Genomic DNA, 22,774 nt, shown 5'->3' with positions numbered 1-22,774 from the left:
CTGCGCAAAAATGCACCCAAGTACCTACTCCCCATCGTGCCCACCGTGCCACTAACAGATCGGTAAAAACCCGAGGAAACCAGAGCGACGACGTCCCAGCCTCCGTGGGGCGCAGACAAAAGAGGCGGGACCACGTGGTGCGCTCCCACGCGCGGCGCGCCGGTGACGTCACCAAGCCGCGCCCGCGCCTTCGATTCCCGTCCGGCGGCGGCGGCGGCGGCGGCGGCGGCGGCGCGCGACGTGGTGGGGGCGGGCGGGGGAGCGCGGGCGGGCGGCCGTGGCAGCCTCCGCCGAGGGCCGCGTCCGGACACTTGCACGACCCGGTAAGAGGCCTGTTCCCCTTCTTCGCCATCACCTCCCCTCCCCGGGCCGGGCGCCTGGCGCGCGCCGCCTGTCCGGGCTCGGACTCTGATGGGAGGGGTGGCGCGAAGGCTCCCGCGTGGGCTCCCGCGCGGGCTCCGAGGGGGTCGCGGGGCCGGGGAGGGATGCAGGGTCCTGGGCTTGCAGCCTGGCGGGAGGCGGGCGCCGGGGTCCCGGACGCGTGAGCCGTGTGCGCGCCCGTGTGAGTGTGTGTGTGTGTGTGCGCGCGCGCGGCTGTGGGCAGCAGAAGCTGCGCACGGATGCTCGGGCGCGCGGGCCAGGTGGTGCCCAACAGTTGGGTACCACAGGCCCTTGCTTCCCCCTGGCCTCGGGGAGTGAGTGGATTGAGGGGCGCCCGGACCGGTCCTGGTGCGCGCCTTCCTGCGCCGCCGGGTCGCGCTCGCTGCAGAGGCCCGCGCCGCGCCGCGCCCCGGGGATCGCGCCGGCCGCCCGCCCGCGCCGCGCCTGACGCAGGGATGGCGTAGGCGGCCGCCGCGGGAGCCCACTGCGGGGTCACGGCTGCCGCGCTCCGATCGGGTCTGGCCCTGGTGCAGGAGGCCTCGTTGCGTCACCTCCCCTGCCTGCATCTGCGGGGCTTGGTTCTCGCGCCCTCCAGAAGGTAAGCCTGCCTTCAGGTGCTGCGAGTTGGTGTCAGAGTTGGGGGGAACTTGTCTTTCCGAAGGAGACACCTGTCGTTGCGTTTGGAAACGCGGTGGGTGGTTGGCTGAGGGAGCAGAGTCTGAGCAGCGAACGGAGGAGACAGGCCTGCGCCGTGGCCGTGGCCGTGGCCGTGGCCGTGGCCGTGGCCGTGGCCGTGGCCGGCGAGGGAGGCCGGTTTTGCTGGGATAGGTCATTGGAAGCAGAGAACACAGGAGCATTAAATGGTCGAGCAAATGGGAGTGATGATGCCAACTTCTTTCTTGACCAAAGAAGGCTTGTTCCCGTCGTTTCTAAGGTCCTGGAATATCCTTTTCACTTTTTCATTATTTGACAAACAGTTGAGTGCTTGGCTGGCGGAAGGGGTTGCGGGGACACAGCGGAAAGGGGCATGAACTTTGGGGTCGGTGTGCCCTCTACCAGCTGAGTGACATTGAGTGAGCCACTCTTCTCCTGCCTGGTCTTATCTACAAAAGGAGGATAATTCTATCTACCTTGCAGGGTTGTTGTCAGACTCTAAAGTGTCTAGCTATTATTAGTAAGGGCACAGTCCCCAGGCACTTGAACTTGCTCCCTCCCTCCGAAGGTTTCCCATTGTTACAGCTGCTTGAGAAACAGGGGGACTTTTTGCTATTTTGGATGTTTGCTATTCCGCTAGATATGATAACTCAGACTCGGCAGGCCAGGGGAACAGGTGGGGGTAGGTGGAGGGGTGAACCTCAAAACACATAATCTCTCTACTATAGACCGCACCATTTTAGAAATGGAAAGAGGTTAGGGCCTCACTTTATTCTTATTAATTATAGCTTCTTTTCATGGAGCGCTTGTTAGGTGCTTTACGCTGTACCAAGCGCGTTCCAGGTGTTAATTAATTTAATCCCAACAGCAATCCAGAGCAATAATTTTTATCCCCATTTTACAGATGGAAAAGGTGAGTCTTGGCCAAGACTCAATACTAGCTAATGGCAGAACTGGAACTTGCACCCAGGCCCTCAGGCTTGTAGTTCGGGGCTTGTTATTTTTCAGTGGCCAGGGTCCTGGAAATGTGGACCTCTGTGTAGTGGGGGAAAGGAGGCATAAGGGCAGTGATAAATTATCTTTTATTTTGCCCAGGGTTGTCCAGATGTGAAACCAGATTTGGCCTTTTCACCCAGAAAAAAAAAAAAAAAAAAAAGAGGAAAGGCCTATGGGCACAGAGTGCTGGGATCACGGGCACACAACAGGCAGTTGGTAAATACCCGTGGAAAGAAGAAAAAAGTCTTAAGGTGTTATTTCTGCCAGAGGGAGACCCATTTCTTAATACACAAAGGCTCCCTTAAGCCCAGCGATATGTAATATGAGCATCTTTCTGATGCGTGGATTTAAAGATTTGAAGCTGTGTTTGAGACCAAGATTGATCTTGTTATCTGTGACCAACTGATTAGAGTTTTAAGATGTGTGAACAACAGGACCTAAGCTTTTGGGCTTCCGTGGTGATCTCTTGAGATACAGTTGTTTATTTCGCTGTAACATCTGTTAGACTTGGACCACCATGGCTACAGCTGTTCGAGTTAAGCTGGAGAACACTGGATAAATGTTTGGTATCAGGGGTAAAGAGTTCAAAATACTAGTTGGTTGCAAAATTCAATATTTGGGCAAGGTCTGTGACTCATGGCACATTAATGTGGGAATGGCAAAGTGGGTTTAAATAGGTGATATTTTTAGTGTTTTTGATATTTTCTGTTGGCTCTGTGTGAAGATGACAGGCTGTATGGTGAATTATTGGGAACTCACAAGTTTATAGAACTCATCCATATCAACTGCAACTTACACACCAAGCTTTTGTTGCTGCTTTTATGTCCTCTCAGATGCCCGGAAGCCACCTGTTTCGCCATCTTCATCAAGCTTCATGGGAGAAACCCTCACTCAACCCATCCTCCCTTTTTTCCGTTCCCCACCATTACCACACGCACAGTGAAGGACTTTCCCCAAAAGGGGGTATATTAATCTAGTTGCAAATGGCTGAAAACCATTGTAAACTAGCAAGCAAAAATGGGTTGCCCTGACCCGCTTGGCTTAGTGGATAGAGTATTAACCTGCAGACTGATGGGTCCCGGGTTCGATTCCAGTCAAGGGCATGTACCTTGGTTGCAAGCACATCCCAGTAGGGGGTGTGCAGGAGGCAGCTGATCGATGTTTCTAACTATCCCTCCTCCTTCCTCTCTATAAAACAATCAATAAAATATATTTTTAAAAAGTGGGTTTTCCCCAATATATATAATTGATTTCAGAGAGGAAGAGAAAGGGAAAGAGAAATAGAAACATCTATGATAGAGAGAATCAGTGCTTGGCTGCCTCCTGCATGCCCCCCACTGGGGATTGAGCCTACAACCTGGGCATGTGCCCTGGCTGGGGATCAAACCATGACCTCCTGGTTCATAGGTTGATGCTCAATCACTGAGCCAGGCAAGCTGGGCTATTTTCCCCTCAGGGAGCATTTAACTAGGAAATACGAAGACGAGCTTCAGGCCTGGCTGGGTCATGAGGCTGAAATGAAATCATGAGGACTCTCTTGACCCTGCCTTTCTCTCCTCCTCTTGGTTTATTAGCCTCAGTCTCTTTTGCTGTTTTCACTACACATACTGAAAAGTCTGTCCTGGCAGCCCCCAGCCTGTGACCTCAGCGCTGCCTTCTAATCTAATCATTGTGGACAAGTAGTTACTAGTTTGTTGCAAAATTAAATACTTGGGAAAGATCTGTGACTGATGGGACAGGTCTGTGTCACAGGCCCACTCCTGGACGAAGGAGTAAACTGCCTCTCTCTAACCACATGGGATGGGAAGTACAGAAGTACTCAGCAGGCGAAAACAGCAGATGACTACACTAAGCATGTGTGTCTGCAGGCATACATGTGTTTGTATGTGCACCCACTTCTTTGAGGCCCTTCCAGAGCCTTCCCGCTGAAAGGAATCCGCCTGCCGTTGTTTGTCCATCACGCACTTGTCCTGTTGTGGCATCGACCGTGTTCTCTATCCCTTCCGTGCCTTTGCACCTGCCCTTCGGGCTGCCCTCTCCTTAGATGCCAATGGCTGTCTTCCTTCCGGTTTCAGGGGAGGCCTCTCCTTCCAGAAGCTTCCTTGGCCTCCATCAGTGAGTTAGGCACCCCTTCTCTGTGCTCCCGTAAACACCTCAACCCAACTCAGCCGGGGGTTTGATTTGTCTGGTCGTTGTCCAAACCGGTCAGTTCTCTAGACTGAGGGCCCTCAAGGACAGAGTGCTCTTTGCTTTGTGTCCCCCTCCCAGGCTTACCCGGTATGCTCTTCCTTCAGAGCACGTGCAGCCAGTTGACATTTATTTGCTTCTTGCCTGTCTTCTCACTAGAACATCAGCTTCATGAAAATAATAGGAAAAGAATTTTCATTTTGTTTACTGCTCTATCTCTAAGGCCTAGGACAGTGCCAGGCACGTAGTATGTGCTTAATAAATGTTACTAAACAAATGAATGAAAATCTGCCCACAGCGAGAAAATGCTGGCATGGTGTTGATGAGGATGCCGATCTACCTGGTGGCTCTCCCTGTAAAAGTCCGTGAACTCGGGTACCACGCGGTTCGTCCTGGAAGGGCGGAGCCTCTCCCCCAGGTGCATCTGTCTGGACCTGCAGAGGCTGAGGGTCAGGCCCCAGGAGAGGCCGCCTGGAAATTCCTCCCTTTCAGATGTTGGACTCCCTCAAGCCTTTACAAACTGCGATGGGTTGTAGATGAAGGCTTTTTCCATAGTTTGAGTCTTTTTCCTTATTTATGTTTTTAAAACATTTTCTTGAGCACTTATAATATGCCAGACACTGTTCTAAACCCTTTATAAATAACAGCTCATTCTTTGACCAGAATTTTTGGGATCAAAGCTTGTGCATTTCCAAACATTTTTCTTTTTAAGTACCAGAACACTCAAAAAATGTTATTATTATTATTATTATTATTATTATTATTATTTATTATTATTTCAGGTTAGAAAAATATAAAAGGAGACCTTTCTCCATCTAGCTCACCTCATCCTTCAGAGATAGAACTACTGATAATAGCTTGATGTGTGTCTCCTTCCTGATCTTTTCTTAGGATTGTTCAGTTACAGCTACTAATTAAGTAAAATATATATGTAATTTGGTTGTTGCTTCGTTTCCAAATGCAGCCACGTTCTACATGCTGATCTGCACTTTGCCCTTTCCCAAGCTGCCTCGGGGTGCTTCCGATGCTCCCACCACTGCTCCCCGGGGCAAAGCCACCCTGCTTGGGGGTGCAGAGCTGGATGCAGGGGCCAGTGGCCAGGAGTGAACTCTGTCCTTCGGCAGCCCTTCACGCTCTCCCAGGGAGGTCCAAACCTTATCTCCCACTCACCTCCACCTTCCTGGATATCATGGAGTCATGCTCACCTCCAACAACAACAACCAAAGGAGGTGGGGAATTCCTATTGGTTTCTTTTAACACAGAGAAAAGTTCTCATGGAAATACTGTAAAGACTCGAGGTGACACGCTGCTATTTACCCCCACACATCAGGCCTCACCCTCTCGTAGTTTTTAGGGAAGTCCTGATTGACTTCCCTAAAGTGAATGCCCTGTTACATGGCAATGCCCACCCATTCCACTGGCCCTCTCTCCCCCTGCCCTTTCCAGGACTGGGTATTTTAACTAAAAAAGGAACATTTTTGATGTTCATCATTGTAAGTTGCATTTTTGTTATGTTTAAGTTTGAACTCTTTGCATATGCCTATTAACCATTTTATCTTTTAATTTTTGTGTTTAAAATTTTTATCTGGACCCTTGTGTTATTTTTTTAAAATATATTTTATTGAATTTTTACAGAGAGGAAGGGAGAGGGATAGGGAGTTAGAAACATCGACCAGCCGCCTACTGCACACCCCCCACCAGGGATGTACCTGCAACCAAGGTACATGCCCTTGACCGGAATGGAACCTGGGACCCTTCAGTCCGCAGGCCGATGCTCTATCCACTGAGCCAAACCGGTTTCGGTCCTTGTGTTATTTTTATAAATTATACAAATTTCCTTAAAAAACATGAGTATGTGCTCATTATAAAAAACAAACAAAAAACTTCGCTGTGAATATTTTTCCAGTTTGGTGTTTGCCATTTAATTTTGGCTTTATCATCAAACATATATATTTTTCATTTTTATGTAGACATATTTTGTGTGTTTTTAAATTTTTCTTTCTTTGCTTGTAAGCTTTAAAATGTTTTTTCCGCCGAGACCGGTTTGGCTCAGTGGATGGAGCGTCGGCTTGGGGACTGAAGGGTCCCGGGTTCGAGTCCGGTCAAGGGCATGTACCTTGGTTGCGGGCATATCCCCAGTAGGGGGTGTGCAAGAGGCAGCTGATCGATGACTCTCTCTCATCGATGTTTCTAACTATCTCTCTCTCTTCCTCTCTGTACAAAATCAATAAAAATATATTTTAAAATGTTTTTTCCTCATTCTGTATTCTTTTTTTGAAAAATATATTTTATTGATTTTGTACAGAGAAGAAGGGAGAGAGATGGAGAGCTAGAAACATCGATGAGAGTCATCGATCAGCTGCCTCTTGCACACCCCCTACTGGGGATATGCCCACAACCAAGGTACATGCCCTTGATCGGAATCGAACCGGGGACCCTTCAGTCCCCAAGCCGACGCTCTATCCATTGAGCCAAACCGGTCTCGGCTCATTCTGTATTCTTTTATAGTTTGCTTTTTGACCTATTACTTTAAAAAGCTAATTTTCAGTTTTATTTCAGATTAAGACAAGATATTTGATGAAAATATTATGTAATGTTTACATAAAATCTATTTGAATTAGATAAAGGTCTGTGTTTCATTTTAAAGATCCTTGCATTAGTGCTACATGACATATTTTTCCTTGTTTAAATAACTGATCAAGCCCTATCTGTCTTGGCTCAGTGGATAGAGCGGCAAACTGAAGGTTTGATTCCAGTCAAGGGCACATGCCCGGGTTGTGGGTCAATCCCCAGGAGGGGGCATGCAAGAGGCAGCCAATCAGTGATCCTCTCTCATCGTTGATGTTTCTCTTTCTCACTCTCCCTTCCTCTCTGAAATCAATAAAAATTATTTTCTTTAAAATAATCAAAATATCAAAGCTTGCTCCACAAAACTGAGATTCAGATACATGTATACTTCTCATGTGATCTTACTGTTCTTAGCATTTCCATAAGTTGCTGCATGAAAGTGTTTATCTGTGTGTGTTGATCTGGTTTAAGGAGGTGTTCTTGTTCTGCTGAATGTGTGTGTTACCCAGATGATGAGTGGTGGCCAGGATGGTGAATTCAGCCTCTTCCGGTGCCCTTATCCCATTGTTTCCCTAACTCTTTTTGCAATAAATAGCACATCATTTATGTGTGCCATTTAGTGAGTTTTGACAAATATATAGTCTATCCATTTAATCAGCATTCAAATCAAGAGAATAAAACATCTCCATCACCCAGAAAGTCCCTCATGTTCCTTTCTAGTCACCACCATCCCCAAGGGCCACCATTGTTCTAATGTCAATCATTGCATGTTAGTTTTGCCTGTTCTAAAATTTAAAGTAAAAAGAATTGTTCTTTTATGCGTGGCTTCTTCCAGCGAGGTTAAACCATGTTGCAGATGTCAATATCTTGTGTGAATATACCTCAATGTCAGTTTTCTCTTTTGTGATGTCTTCCATTGCTGTGTAACAGATCAAGTCATACACAATGACTTTGTTTATTAGTGTTTTTATTTAAAATACTTTACAAATAATCCTTTAATCTGCTTATAATTTATATTGGCTTATTAATATAAGGCAAGGCTCTAAATAGATTTTATCCCAAAAAGCCAACCAATTAGCTCTCTGTATTGACTGACCTTTCTTTCCCTCCCTGCTTCGTTTGGTTCCTCCGTACCAGGCGTTAGATCCGTGCACACACTGGGGTCTATTTCGGGGAGTGTGTTGCTGCTCTGTTAGTCTGTGGCTCCATTCCTGTGTGATGCCAGTACTGCCTTCACTTAATCACATAGCCGTCCTCTTTTTAACAGAATATTTTGGCCATTCTTGCCAGTTTGTATTTGCACTTGAACTTTAGATTAATCATTTTTGTTAGGTGTCCACTCCTTACTTCCCTTATCCTTATTAGAGCTTGCAGTAAACTGTTTTTTAATTTGGCACTAATTGGCTTTCTAAACTATTTGGCTATCACCTTTGGGGCTGGTCTAGCCTATGTAAGACATTATTTCTCAGCAGTTTCATACTTTCCTACCGGCTCTTCACATTTCTTAAGATTTACATAGATGTTTCTCTTTTTTTAAAATGTTTTATTTGCTATTAAGAATATACTATTTTTCATATAAGGAAGTTGTTTTGTATATTTCTCTTATGTCCAGTCATATTCCTTAATTAATGTTGGTTTTAAGAGTTTTTTAGATAATCTTGTATTAATTAGGATAATGATCTGCAAATAATTTGGATTTTTTTCCCTTTTTTAATAGTTTATCTTTTATTTGTTTTGTGCTACAGAATATGCAAGATTTTCCAAAACAATGTTAAATGCCATGTTTCTTTGATTCTTAGACCATAAGCATGAGAACATGCTATCGATTTAGTAATAGCTTTTGGGGACTAATATATGAAATGTATGATTGCACATCCCAATATCATAAATGTTTGGAGGACACCTCAGAATTTAGGAAATAATAGAATAGTGGTAATGTTGAATTATTTTAGTGTGAATGCCTAACTATTCCATTTTAAATATGGCATTGGCTATTGGTTTATGATAGTCTGGTGTATGTAAGAATATCCCCCCCTTTTTTTTTCTTCCAAATAAAAACTCTAATTTTGCTGGCCATAGTGAGAAGGCCGTACTATTTGACTAAACTGAAGAGTGGAAATTGTAGCTGCGCTTGTGTCATCTAGGACAACCTGGTCTGTTTCAGCCCTTTCCCTTTGAAAGCCTCACATGCAGGACTGCCTGGCTGCAGAGCACAGCCTGTGTTAGCCTCGCCCTGCCTTCGGAGCTCCCTGGCCGCACTGCCTGTCAAGGATGCTGTATTAGTTTCACACAGCGGCAGTGACAAATTCGGTGGCTTAAAACAACAGAAATGTATTCCGTCACGTTCTGGAGGCCAGAAGTCGGAAGTCAGTATCACTGGGCGGAAACGGAGGTGTCACAGGGTTGCGCTCCTTCTGGAGGCTCTGTCTAGGGAAGACCATTCCTTGCCTCTTCCAGCTTCGGTGCTGCCTGCATTACTTGGCTTGTGGCCACATCACCCCAGTCTTCAAGGGCAGCATCTTCAGATCTCTCTGCACTGTCTTCATACGCCTTCTCCTCTGTGTGTGCAGATGCAATGTGACCTTGTCAGTGCTGAAGGTGATGCTTTTAAAGATATGTGTTAGGCCCCGGCCAGTGTTCCTGAATGGTTAGAGCACTGACCCGAGCACCAAAAGATTGCAGGTTCCATCCCCGGTCCCTCTTGGGGCACATGCAGGAGGCAACCAATGGATGTGTTGCTCACATCAATGTTTCTCCTCTCTCTCTCTTCCTTTCTCTCTCTTTCTCTCTTCCTCCCCTCTCTCTACCCCCCATCTCCACCTCCCGCCCTACCTCCCACTTTCTAATAAAAATATCAATGGAAAAAAATGTTCTTGGGTGAGGATTAACAAAACAAAACAAACAAAAAACAAAAAAAAAAGATTGCTGTTAGAAAGAGCAAAGCCTTGTTCATTCCCTTTGGAAAGCAGATTGTAGACACCTGGAAATGGCTCTAGGTCAGTTCTCGTGAATCAGTTCTACAAGAGCCCCTCAACCTCACCCCTTCTTCTGTCCCCTAGTCCCCCCTCCAGTGTCCAGCTCTACGGCAATAGGGAGACGGGCAGCGTACATTTCCTCTAATGCTCTGAAGACAGAATTGGAAAAAGGAAGGCAAGCTGGCTGGTGTGGCTCAGCGCTTGAACCAGAAGTTCCCTGGTTCTATTCCCCGATTCCCGATCAGGGCTCATGCCCAGGTTTTAGGCTCAATCCCAGTTGGGGCCGTGCAGGAGGTAGCCAATCAATGATGTTTCTCTTTCCATGATGATGTTTCCATCTATCCTCTTCTTTCCTCTCTAAAAATCAATAAAGGGGAATTTTTTTTAAATCCTAAAATGCCTTTTTTTAAAAAAAAAAAAAAAAAAAGAAAGAAAGAAAAGGAAGACAAAGACGAGCTGTGTAAAAAGTTAATTCAGCATACTGATTGCTTAGTGAATTGGTTATTTAGAGAATTGGCCATTTGGCAAATTGGCTTTCTTGCAGTTCGCTGTTGGTAAAAGCAGCCTGTTTCCCTAGAAAGCACTGCAGAGCGCGGGCTGCGGCTGCCTGCGCCAGGACTGCACGCCCCCCACTGCTTCCTGCAGGCACCGACGGGAGCACTGCCCCGGCAGGAAGGTGGGACTCAGCCCACCCACCACAGGCTGCGTCAGAGACAAGGGAGAGAAGGCAAAAGTGAGTGGGAGGCCCCCTTTGGACCCTGACTCAGCAGAATCCAAATGTGGGCCGGAGCAGAACCTCTCTGTGCTGCTCAGAGCCAAACTGGAGGGCAGTCAGTGGTCTAGGCCAGACCAGCCTAGCATAGGAGGGCAGGCGAAGGGTGTCAGGGCTTAATGCACAAAACCACAAGTTGCAGGATCATCTTGTGGGGTTGTTATGAGGCTAAGTGTACATTAACTGTTTAAACTTACATGTAAAATATTCAGCAGAGGCCTGTTAGCCATTGTTAGTAGTATTGTTTTGACATTATTGATAATATGATAGCTTTGATATTAATAACTAGAGGCCCGATGCACGAAATTCCTGCAAGAGTAGGCCTTCCTTCCCCCGGCTGCCGGCACCCGCTTCCTCTGGCCTCCGGCAGGCACCCAGGACCCAGGCTTCCCTCTCGGCCCCGGCTTTGTCCAGAAGGTCATCTGGTCTAATTAGCATATTAACCTTTATTATTATAGATATTATAGATACCTACTGTCACCATGCCTGGTGCCTATAGGTAATTATAAAATACCACTTTCCTTTCTTCATTTACCAGATAACTTGGGGGAGGGGCACTCAGCCGCTTTTGGAGACATGTTTCTTGTAGGATACCTGAGGCATCTCTTGTTTCCTGTGACTTCAAAAGCCAGTCAAAAAGGACGCCGTCTGATCATTAGCATCAGAGAGTGTACATATCAGCATAAATACAGCTGTGGAGCCCTGCTAGCCAATTAGGCAGCTCACTAGTCTGTCTGCAGAAAGCCTCACAGTCTCTCAAAGCAGATGGGTTACTGCGGGGAGGCCCTGGGACTTTGAAATCATGTTGATGGAATAAAAACCCAAAGATCAAGAAGCGAAAAGAAACAACAAAAAAGGAAGCCATTAAATTTGTCCTCGCAGCTCTACAAATTGCTTATTATGTATTTCCTAGGATTCAGGATAAGAACATGAGTTTGTTTATGTGCGTACCCTTTCTAAAACAATGGCCTAGTAATTAAAAATAACAGTTATTTTTTTCTTTTTTTGATAATATATTGCAAGTTTAGTAGCACCATTCGCAAGCACTACATTTCTGTTGCAGGATCGCTATACAGCAAATGTTGAAGGAGTTTGCAGACATCTGCGTTACCATAGGGTGATAGAGGATCCAATTGGACGTGGCCCATATGTGCAGGAGTCTGGTTATAGGAAATCGTAGACGGAAAAGACTTGTAGATCCTCATCCTGCACACAGTGCGATTAAACAGAAGAGCCACAACAAGCCAGACCAGCAGTTATTTATAGTGAAGAGGCGAAAATAGCAGGAATTGGAAACTAAAACCAGCTCAGTAGCCAGGTGAAGTCGTCCTCCGTAACGAAGGAGTCCAGGACCCTAAAGGCCAGAGCGCAGTGCTTTGCGAAAGCCTGATTGCCAGGGAGGGGCTTTTTGTGCACCCCTCATTCTAGATGGGGACGCTCAGCCATGTGGTGGTGTTGGTAAACAGCCCTCGGTTCCCTCACAGCTGGACGGGCGGCAGGCACTCCCCCTGGGAGTCGGTGGGTCGGTGTGTCGGGAAAGGAGCACCTGGTGCTGCTGGGCACGGGAACGCAGGAAGGGGAGGCCCAGATGAGCGACAGGGAAGGAACAGGGATCACTTTGACTGCTTGTCTGTATTTTCTGAAGTTTTCTCTAATCATCCTGTTACTTGTGGTGTAAAGAGCTTCACCCGATGCATCAAGTCCCTCCAGTAGAACAGCACAAAGGTCTATGTCACTCCCTCCCCACCCTGTGGGAGCTGGAACAGTCACTGGGGGTTGGGGTGGATGAAATGTTTATGAATAAGACTGTCCACAGCCACTTGAGCTGCTAAGATTAAATGACAAGAGTAGTTGTTCTTTCAAGGAACAATCTGACCCTCTGCTTAGGAAACAAATTTTCCATCTGCTTAGAAGGGATGGGGGCAGCAGCAGTGCACAGCAGCAGTGATTAAGACTTTTCTGGAACATTCTTGTAGGAGGATTAAGGGCCGTGGAATTGTTTAGCCCTGAGGCAAGGAAGGAAAGGCAAGACATAACTCATTTGACTTACATGGAAAATAGAAGGTGGGAACAGAGGCTAGAATGGTTGTAATGAGGGTTCTTGTTTTTCGCCTTATAAAATTGTGACGTACAGCTTAGAGCATATGTATATGACTGGAAAGCAACCATAGATGTAATCACCACCCAAGTCAAGAGCTAAAACATCACCAGCACCCAGCACATTCCTTCCCAATCAAACCCCTGCCCCTTCCTCCCTCCAGTAACCATCCTGTCCTATTTTTCTTTTTAAAATATATTTTATTGATTTTTTACAGAGAGGAAGGGAGAGAAATAGAGAGTTAGAAACGTTGATGAGAGAAAAACATTGACCAGCTGCCTCTTGCACACCCCCTACCGGGGATGTGCCCGCAACCAATGTACATGCCCTTGACGGGAATTGAACCTGGGACCCTTCAGTCCGCAGAACGACGCTCTACCACTGAGCCAAACCGGCTTCAGCCATCCTGTCTTTTATGCAGTGCAGACTGTAGTTTAATTTTGCCTGGTTTGGGACCTTTATATAAATGGAATCATATATCTATGATTTCTCTCCATATCATGTTTAGATGATTACTCATTTTGTTCCAGGTGGTTCTAGTTCTCCCATTTTTGTTGCTATGTAATACTAGGGGCCCAGTGCACAAATTCATGCACCTTGACAGGAACTGTGGGCCACGAGGCTGCGGTGGGCACGGGTGGGTCTCTGCCCATCCTCCACACCACCACTCAGCCTCTCCCCCCACTCCCACGCACTGATGGCGGCAGCCCCAGTCACACCCACTGCTGGTGCCAGCCCCAATTGCTCCCATCAGTGGGTACAAGCAGTAGCTACTGCCCCAATCACCCCTCAGGAGTGTGGGGGAGGGGTTAAAGAAGCCCTCAGGGGCGATCAGGGCTGGCAGTGGGTGCAACTGATGGTCTGGCACCGGCTGTGGGTGCGAGCGGCAGCTGCCAGCCAGGGGCGGTGGAGAACCCCTGCGGGATGATTGGGGCCAGCAGCTGCCGCTCGCACCCCGGTGCCAGACCAGGGCCAGCACCGGGCACCGGCAGCGGGTGTGATGGCGGCTCCGTGGCGGGTGAGAACGCAGCGTGTGGGAGCAGAGAATTTGCAGTCACCACCAGAGGCTCACCTGATGACAGCCACCGGTGCCCCGCCTTGGTCTGGTGCCTTGCTCACCTGCTCCACCATCCCACTGCGGCCAACGCCCGCCACATTCCGTGCATGCCCCCTGGTGGTCAGCACACGTCATAGCGACCAATTCAGTTTTTCCGCTGTTCGTTCTATTTGCATATTAGCCTTTTATTATGTAGGATTCCGTCGTAGACATTTGCCACCATTTATGCATTTTATTTTTGATAGACATTTCAGTTGTTAGTGGTGAAATGACACCAGAAGGGTACCAGACCTCGGTACAGTTTAGCAAAGAAAGAATTCAGAACCAAGAAACTAAAATTATAAGAGGAAGTTTATTTAGAAAGTCACATGCTGGGGATGTGGGGATGTGACACATATTCCCTGCCCAGAAAAGACTATACAGCTCTAAAGGCAGATATACAGCCCGGCCGGCGTGACTCAGTGAGTGAGCCTCAACTTATGACCCAGGAGGTCACAGTTCCATCCCGAGGAGGGAGCATAGAGGAGATGGATGGTCAATGATTCTCATCCTTGATGTTTCTTTCTCTTCTCTCTTCCTCTCTGAAATCAATAAAAATTTATATATATACATATATATATTTATATTTTTTTTAACAAAAGAAGACAGTGGAGAAGGGCATCTGCTGGTGATAATGCTGTAAAGGGATTGCCTTGTAAATCTCAAAAGTAGTGGGGATAAAATTAAACACAGAAAAGAGATTTTTCACAGGTGGGGCTTTGCTGAGCGATGGAATTGAGCTATAGAACTTGAACAAAGGAGAGCAGGTGCATAAGTGTGATCATGAAATCAGTTGAATTATTCCTCTGGCTAACACGGTGGTCTTTTAGAAAGAGCCCGAGCGAGTGTGACGGTGCGTTGTAACAGGAGTCATGCCTGCCCCGCAGCACTGCTGTGAGATTAAAGGGGTATGCATGGAGGGCCTCCTTCTGAACCACCGATTTACCCGCAGGAGAAAGTCTATAGCAGCTCTCTCTCTCCTGTTCGTGCCCGTTTATAATATTCAAGAAGTAGCAGTAAGGCGTGCTCCGCAGGGATGTCAGCCATTTGAACTTCGCCCGCCTCTTTCCTGCTGCCTTTGCCTTATCCCTTGGAGGCCTGAGAGGGTGGGGAGAGGCATCATGAGCTCGGTATTTAGCTGTTTTCCTAAAGAAAGAGCACCCTGCCCAGTTCTGGGAGGAGGCGTTAGGCTGTGATCCCTGGGAAACCTGCAGCTCCAGCTCCAGGCCGCGCTGCCCAAGCCCCGCCCCTCGAGCCGCCCAAGCCCCGCCCCCGACCAAACTTTCCGAAAGGGCAGTCCTTCTGGGGAAACGAAAGCGAAATTGAACTGGAGCCATTTCACAGCCCAGCTCACCCTCCCCGCCCAGGAGCGCTTCCTGTCCTGCTTCCTGTCCGGGCTCCCCGGACGCCCCCCGCACGTCCCCCCCGGACGCCCCAGCGCCCGCGAAGCCTCGAGCAGAAGGCGGACCCCTGGAACCCCACGGCCACCCGGGGAGGGTCGCGCTGCCTGGACATGCCTCGGGGGGCGCCATGGACCTGAGGCAGGTAAGGGCGGGCCGAGTTCACGGCGTGTGTGTGTGTATGTGTGTGTGTGTGTGTGTGTGTGTGTGCGCGCGCGCGCTCGCTCACCGAGCAGAATGGCTGACGACACCTTTCCGTCGTGGTGAGTAGCTGCCGTGGGAGCAGCAGGAGGAAGGGGTTTGTTGGGGGACAGGCACGTGGGCTGAGAGCAAGGCCAGAGCCCAGAGCAAGGCGAAGCCGACCCCGCTTTCTGCTTGCACCTCGGACCCTCGCCCGCACCCCTCCTGGGGCCCCACTTGGACCACAGGCTTTGTTCTAGCGTCCTCTGCACCTCCTGAAGGCGTTTGGGGAATGAAAAACCACCCTTCACCTGTAGGAGGGAGTTTATAGCAGCTTTATCATTGTCGCTAAAAACTGGAAAACCAAATGCCCTTCAACAGGTGATGACACACACAGTGGAATGCTTCCGCATAATGGACTGCTGCTTGGCCAAAACACAGGAGGGAAGGGCTGATACAGGCAGCAGTATAGGTGAATCGCAAACGCACTGTGCTAAGCAAAGAATGTATATATACTGTATTTCCCTTTCCCTTTACTCTGAGGAGAAAACCACAAAGATAAAAGGACAGCCATAGCAGTTTGACTCAGTGGATAGAGCATTGGCCCTCGATGGAATCGAACCTGGGACCCTTCTGTCTCAGGGCTGAGGCTCTATTCACTGAGCCATACCGGCCAGGGCTTACTGCCTTCATTGATTTTAGAGAGAGGAAGGGAGAGGGATAATGAGAGAGAAACAATACAGCTGCCTTCTGCAGGCCCCCAACCAGGGATCGATCCTGCAACCCTGGCATGTGCCCCGGCTAGGAAGCCAACCAGTGACCTCTTAGTTCATGGGTCAGTGCTCAACCACTAAGCAACGCCAGCCAGGCTTTAATCTTTTTTTTTTTTTTTTATAATATACATTTATTGATTTTTTACAGAGAGGAGGAGAGAGGGATAGAGTTGTATTACTTATTTGTATTACAACTGTAAGCCTACTTTTGCCCACCTTTTATATATATATAAAATACATATACATATATAAAATACATGTACATATACATGTGTGTATATGTATTTTATATATATATCTTAAAAGTAGAGGCAAATTTACACAGTAAAACTTACCCTTTTTAGTATATAATTCTGAGTTTTGACTATATAAAGTCAAAACACATAGGACCTTTTAACTATAACCATGATCATATGTGTGTGTATATATACACACACACACAAACATGTATATACATATATATCTTTTTAATTTATATTTTCTTTAAAAGAATTAGGCACTTAAGGAAACGCAGTTTTTTGCACATATCAATATATTTTTTATGGAGCCCATGTAGTAAAGGTGGGGGCTCTTCTCTTGATCCTCAGTAGACGAGACTGGATTGAAGTGCAGTTGTGTGGGGCAGTGGATGTTAAATGGCTTGTTACAGGGTTTTCCTAATGCACAGACCACAGTGGGTGCGCGGCGATGGAGGGATTGAGAATGCTCCGCCTGAGGTGCTTTCCCACCTTCTTGCTCTCGCTCCCATTCAGGTTCTGCAAATGGCTGTTCTCAAGTGGTAGTTTGTCGAGTAAGAAAACATAATCTCCCTCTAATCTTTCCCTAAAATAGCCATTGTTAACAAATTTATGTATTCTTTTTTCTGTACTCATTCTAGCATGTGCACACACACCCACTCACATATTCATGGATGTGTCTTGTGTTTACAAAACGGGGCGTTCTAGCATGCATGTTCTCTGCAGCTTGCCTTTTTTGTTGGTTAATTTAACATTTTATCATGCCTAAATTTCCTCCAGTGAAAATACAAATAGATCGCAACACCTTTTTTTTTTTCTTTTTTTTTTTTTTTTGAGTACTCTTCCGTAGCATGAACGTGTCATAATTTACTCTCCTCTTCTTATGTAGATGGACATTAAATGGTTTTACAGACTTTGGCCAAGTAGAAGCAGTTTAGACCTAGAAAACATTTGGCTAGGAACTGACTTGAGCCATTTTGAAGCAGTTATTTTACCAAGGTCGGTCCAAGAACCAAACAGGGAAGTGCTGAAACGCCCATAACTCGGCTTTTGTGAGCCCGACTCCGGCTCTGTGCCCGCACACCTGGGCCCTGGCAGTGCGCTGGGGGAGGGAGTGTGTGCGGCGAGAAGAGAAGGGTCGGTGTGTCTGGGGGTGTCTTGTTCGTGGTCATTAATTCCACATAGGTTTCAGGATCAGCTTTGTGCCAGGAGCTCTCTGAGGCGCTGGGAATGCAGAGATAACGGACACACAGTCCTTGTCCCAGGAGCTTCCTGTGGAGCCGGCTGCAGACGCTCCTCAGTACCACAGGGGAATATCGGGAGGGGAGAGTCGAGCATAATTTCTAGAATACCTAACATTGTTAATCGCCTTTCAGATGTACTACAATCTGCGCGTCATTTAAAAACCGATAGCTCTGATAAAAGCTAAAGTTAGCAGTGTAAAAGGTGCTGAGGAGGAGGAGTTCAAAGACGGGAAGCTGAGGGAGATGGAACTCAGAAGAAGTCTCCTGGGGAGCAGCATCTAAGGAGATCTGTGAGGACAGGTTGGACTTGTAACAGGTGGCCACAGAGGGAGAAGCAGGCCCATAGGGTCAGGATGTAGAGGCCTGGGAAGGTCAGAGGGGCTCTTACGTAGCCCAGTAAGAGGTGCCGAGGGGCTGGAACTGTGACACGGTTAAGGGGAAAGGCAGAGGTGGCAGACAAGGTGAGATGTGGCAGCTGCCTGATGTTTGGATGGAGGAAGGCAGACAGGCAGCAGAGATGACTCAGGTTTCTCACCTGAATAACCAAGAGCAGAAGGTGCCACTGTCAGTCATAAGAACAGCAGGAGAGGGGAAAGGTGAATTTGGTTGGAATATGCGGCATTGGAGGTCATGGTAGGATATCTAAGTGAACAGGTTATCTAGCATTTGGAAAGTCAAGGACAAGGTGGTGGCTGGAGGGGATAGATTTGACAGTTCCTGAAGAGGCCGGCTTAGGTTGAGGGAGTGGATGAAATCAGCCTGGGAAGGAAGAAGAGGCCCTTAAAACCTTGGAGACTCATATGGAAGGAAGGGACAGGGGCAGACGTGGGGAGGGAAAGGTGAGAGGCGGCTTTGGTGCTGTGTCCCCACACCGCAGGAGAACTTATCAAGAGCGCTCAGTCCGCAGTGAACCGTGTTGAACTGAACTGACCACCTAACTGATGTTGAAGAGGAGGAATCATGGCCCCATTGGCAAGAGGCATCGTCCTTCTCCAAGGAATAGGGAAAGGGGACCTCGGGCTTCAGGTGGAGAAGGAATCGGACCGTGGCACCCAAGCTGGATGGGGGGGTGTCACACCAGGACGGGCTGAGTGGGCCTGGCTGACCTGCAGCCGCTGTGGGGTCCCATAGCAAGGAGAGGAAGCTGTGCAAACGGAAGTTCTCATCAGTGCAGAGCAGGGTCAGCAAGTGCAGCTTGTTTTGTAAGTGAAGTGTGTTCCCGAACTCAAGGGGTGTCACAGAAGTGGTTGTCACAGGTGTTTCCTTGCAGCCAGTTACGGAGGCCAGGTCCCTATCCAAAGCTCTGCCTCCCCAAAGAAAGGCTCAGCCATGGCTCAGCCACACCGTTTGGTCCGTGACATAGTGATTTTCCTGTGCCCTGGTCTTCCGGGTTACAGTTACAGCTGCAGAATGCCATGCTGCATTTTAACATCCAGCAGGAATAACATTTAGAGCATCCTAGACCTTGAGACCCTTGTCCTAACCGTGTTCAAGTTGTGTGTGGCTGGTTTGTGCTACAAATGAAAGACTATCTGACCCTTTCCAGGAAAGGTTTGCTGACCCCTGGAAGGAGTCCCAGGGTTTGAGTTTGGTGGTGGCCCCGCTGGGGTAACAGTGAGACTGAGGGAGAAGCTAGGCGAGTGGTGGTCATTGGGGAACGCCACAGCCAGGAGACCGAGAGGGGATTGGCAAGGTGCTAAGATCCCCCGATTGCAACAGAGGATGTGGCTACTGAAAAGGTCCGGCCTGCAGGTCCTGACCCTTCAGGAGAGTCAGACAAGGGGACAAGCATGAAGAAGCATTGATCCCAGCTGCTGCCCCCTCCACTTCACATCCACTCTCTCCCTCCCTCTTCCACACACACACACACACACACACACACACACACACACACGTCTGCAAGCCCCAGAGGAAGGTACCAAAGTATGTTCTGTCCGCCCCTCCCTGGACCTCCCACCTCCACCCCACCAGGGGGAGAGGGGGAGCCCTGTGTGTGGAGGGGGAGGCGGTCACAAGTGCCCGGGGCCCTGGTCGAAAGGTGGCAGTTGGTGAGGACATGGTGTGGCTGTGCCCATGGAACTGGGTTCTGAAGGACACAGAAGGAACCATGGAAACACTGTTGGGAGGGAGCTGAGGGAGTGTGGGAGGGCGGGGCTGAGGTCTCCAGGAATGGTCCTGCCAGCTCCACTCACAGTTGAGCTGGTGGTTTGGTTAGAAACTAGTGCCAGTGCCCCTTCCAAGCCTGAGCACCATGCCAGGTATGAGCACATGGTCTGTTTTCTAAGGAATCCTCCATCTGCCCTAAAACCAGATTCTGGCAGTGAGGAGCCCATGAACCTGTGTGCTCCCGCTGCCCCGCCCCCGGGCGGGGGGGGGGGGGGGGGAGAGTGACCTCTGTCATAGCCTCACAGGACTGCTTCCACTTACATCACTTTTTGTTCTGATCACCCAGAGGGTAGATTTTAGACACAAGGAGCCTGTGCTGCAGTCCATTCCCTGGTCCCCTGGCCCCTTGCACTTCAGGTTATTGTTCTCTTTTTGTTTTATTAATATATTTTATTGGTTTTAGAGAGGAAGGGAGAGGGAGAGAGAAACAACAATGATGAGAGAGAGAATCATTGATTGGCTGCCTCCTGCACACACCCTACTGGGGATCAAGCCCTCAACGCAGGCACGGGCCCTTGGCTGAAATCAAACCTGGGACCCTTCAGCCCACAGGCGGACACACTCTATCCACTGAGCCAAACCAGCCAGGGCTCTTTTTGTTTCTTTTGGAAAGAAAAGGTTTTTATTTTTAAAGGGTAAGTGTTTTGCTGAGTGGAAGGTTCATTGTCAGCTCTCTAACATTCTGCCGAAGGGAAAAGAATGAGCCAGGTGCTGGAGCCGCCGTGCTGCTCCCGGGAGCTCTGCGTCCCCTTCCTGCTCCTCGCTTACCTCTGGTGGGTCAGCAGCAGTGCTTTGAGGTGGGCAAGCTATCCTGGCTGGGCCCCCAGCCACTGGAAAGCAGGGCACCCCCCCCCTCCCCCCGCAGGAGGAGGGCCAGGCTCACCCCTGCAGTCCTGACTCACTTCCTTCTTCACCTTCTTGTTGTGCAGGGGTGTTCTCCCGGCAGATACTACCCCGGTCCATTTCAAGGCTATGAGCACCGCCAGCGCAGACACCAGCAGCCGGAGCCCGGGCCTTACCCTCAGAGTTTCCAGCTTCAGCAAATAGCGTTTCTCCAGGGGCAGCTCCCAGAAGCACCCCTCGTTGGAAAGCAGACACCACCGCCACCCTTCCTCCTCGAACCCTGGCCGAGGTTTCCCGGACCACCTGCCAGAGGCCGGCCGCACGAGGTCTGGGGCGTCCCGAGGGGTGTGCCTCCCCGAAGCCCGGCCTTCCACCGGGGATTCCGGCCTCCTCCCCCGCGCGGCGGGGCTCTGCCATGGGGCGGTGTTGACTGGCTCTCCTCGCGTTTCCAGGCGCTGAGCATCAGCCGGGATCAGGAGCAGAGGGTCCTAGAGCTCCTGCAGGAGCGAGGCGAGGGGAAGGCCGCCACAGCACATGACCTGGCTCGCAAGCTCCAGGCCCAAAAGAAGGAGATCAACCGCGTCTTATACCGCCTGGCGGAGAGGGGCGCGCTGCGCAGGGAGGCGGGAACGCCCCCTCTGTGGAGACTTGCAGCTTCCGCTCCGGCTCTGAACCAGCACAACCGAGTAGTGACAGCCGACGGTTGGAGCCAGGGAGCTCCAAGCTCAGGTCCCAGTTGGGAACCCGCCGGCAGGAACCCCACGTCCGACTCGGAAGACGAAGAGCCCCCCGAGCCTTTCGACATGGCCGAGATCAAGGAAGACATCTGCAACCACCTGTTCGACGTGTTCAAGTCCTCCGCCCTGAATTTGGCTAAAAACATCGGCCTCTCGAGAGCCCGCGATGTCAATGCCGTGCTGATTGACCTGGAGAGGCAGGGGGACGTGTACCGGGTAGGGACCACCCCTCCCGTCTGGTTCCTGACCGACAGGAAGCGCGAGAGGATGCAGATGAAGAGGAGCACAAAGAGCGTTCCCGAAGCCGCTCACGCCGCCGTCCCCGAGCCCAAAACAGAAGCAGAGCTTCCCGCCTGTCACTCGCCCGCCTGTCTCTCCCCCCCGCCAGCTGCCTCAAACGAAGCGGCCCCGGAAAGCCTGGAGAATGGGCAGGAGCCGGTCGTCAAGGCAGAAAGTAGTCCACGGGTCCCCCCAGAACCCGTGAAACCGAAACCACCTGTTTGTGACAATGGCCCCTCGAAGCCGGGGTGTGTGGACTTTGAGAACGGCCAGTGGGCCACCGATGACATCCCGGATGACCTGAACAGCATCCGCACCGCCCCGGGGGAGTTCCGCGCCATCATGGAGATGCCCTCCTTCTACAGCCATGGCTTGCCACGGTGTTCACCCTACAAGAAGCTGACCGAGTGCCAGCTGAAGAACCCCATCAGCGGGCTGTTGGAGTATGCCCAGTTCGCTAGTCAGACCTGTGAGTTCCACCTCCTGGAGCAGAGCGGACCGCCCCACGAACCTCGGTAAGAGACCCCAGGACTCTGCGCGCCTAGGGTTGGGTCAGGCGCTCTTGCTGCTGACAGGTTGCTGACTCGTGAGCAGTGCTGTGGGGTGGCCCTGACTCTTCCCTCCTCCTCTCTGCCCTCCAGCTAACGCACCCCTGCTGGCCCTTCCTCTAGATCTGGGCTGGGGAACCTGTTGTCTGCCAGAGGCATTTGGATATTTATGGCATCATTTGCTTCATGTAATTCACTTAATATAAATTTGTCGCTATGAAAAGAGCTCCTAGATTTACTGACTTTCAAGTCCCGCCCATGGTCGCCTTGGCAGGGCCAGACCAAACGGTTTTGAGGGCCTTATACGGCCCGTGGGCCGGACGTTCCCCGCCCCTGCTCTAGATCTTGAGCGAGGAATGTAGACCTCAGACCAGCCAGCATCCTGGCTGAGCAAAGGGAAGGTCAAAGCTTCTTGGGAAATGGTTAGCTTTCATGCATCGATGTCACGTCTGCCTCCTAAGGCCAGAGGTAATGAAGACGTGACTCCCTTGCCCCCTCCCCATGGCCGTTCCCGCTTCCCCATCTAAGTCCCAGGAGGTCCAGGAGCAGGTGGGCGGGGCGGGCTGCACACGAGAGCAAGGGCGGCTTGTGCTGCCAGCAGCGGTGGGTTCCAGCCGCCTCGCCCCCTTTCCGCAGGGAAA

At 49.8% G+C, this 22,774-nt stretch overlaps 1 protein-coding gene across 8 annotated transcripts in view; it reads left to right on the top strand.

Moving 5' to 3' along the window:
* The first annotated feature begins 208 nt into the window (after nt 1-208).
* Nucleotides 209-22,774, top strand: part of ADAR (adenosine deaminase RNA specific) — a 36,730-nt gene continuing 14,164 nt past the window's right edge. For 3 of the 8 annotated variants that reach the window (XR_014793406.1, XM_084866705.1, XM_084866704.1), the window contains exons 1-2: nt 15,117-15,272; nt 20,656-22,100. Coding sequence is in view for 7 of the 8 variants with exons in the window: in XM_084866705.1 (XP_084722831.1) it covers nt 15,258-15,272; nt 20,656-22,100 (1,460 nt within the window). In the remaining variant the exon portion in view is untranslated. Of the gene's footprint in view, nt 324-868; nt 980-15,094; nt 15,273-20,500; nt 20,524-20,655; nt 22,101-22,774 lie in introns of those variants that run through there. The other 5 variants (XM_084866707.1, XM_084866706.1, XM_084866710.1 and 2 more) reach the window with 5 other exon arrangements.

Source organism: Pipistrellus hanaki, assembly GCF_964339955.1.
Source record: "Pipistrellus hanaki genome assembly, chromosome: 18".
Lineage (NCBI taxonomy): Eukaryota > Metazoa > Chordata > Mammalia > Chiroptera > Vespertilionidae > Pipistrellus > Pipistrellus hanaki.
This window is presented reverse-complemented; position numbering and strand designations above follow the sequence as displayed.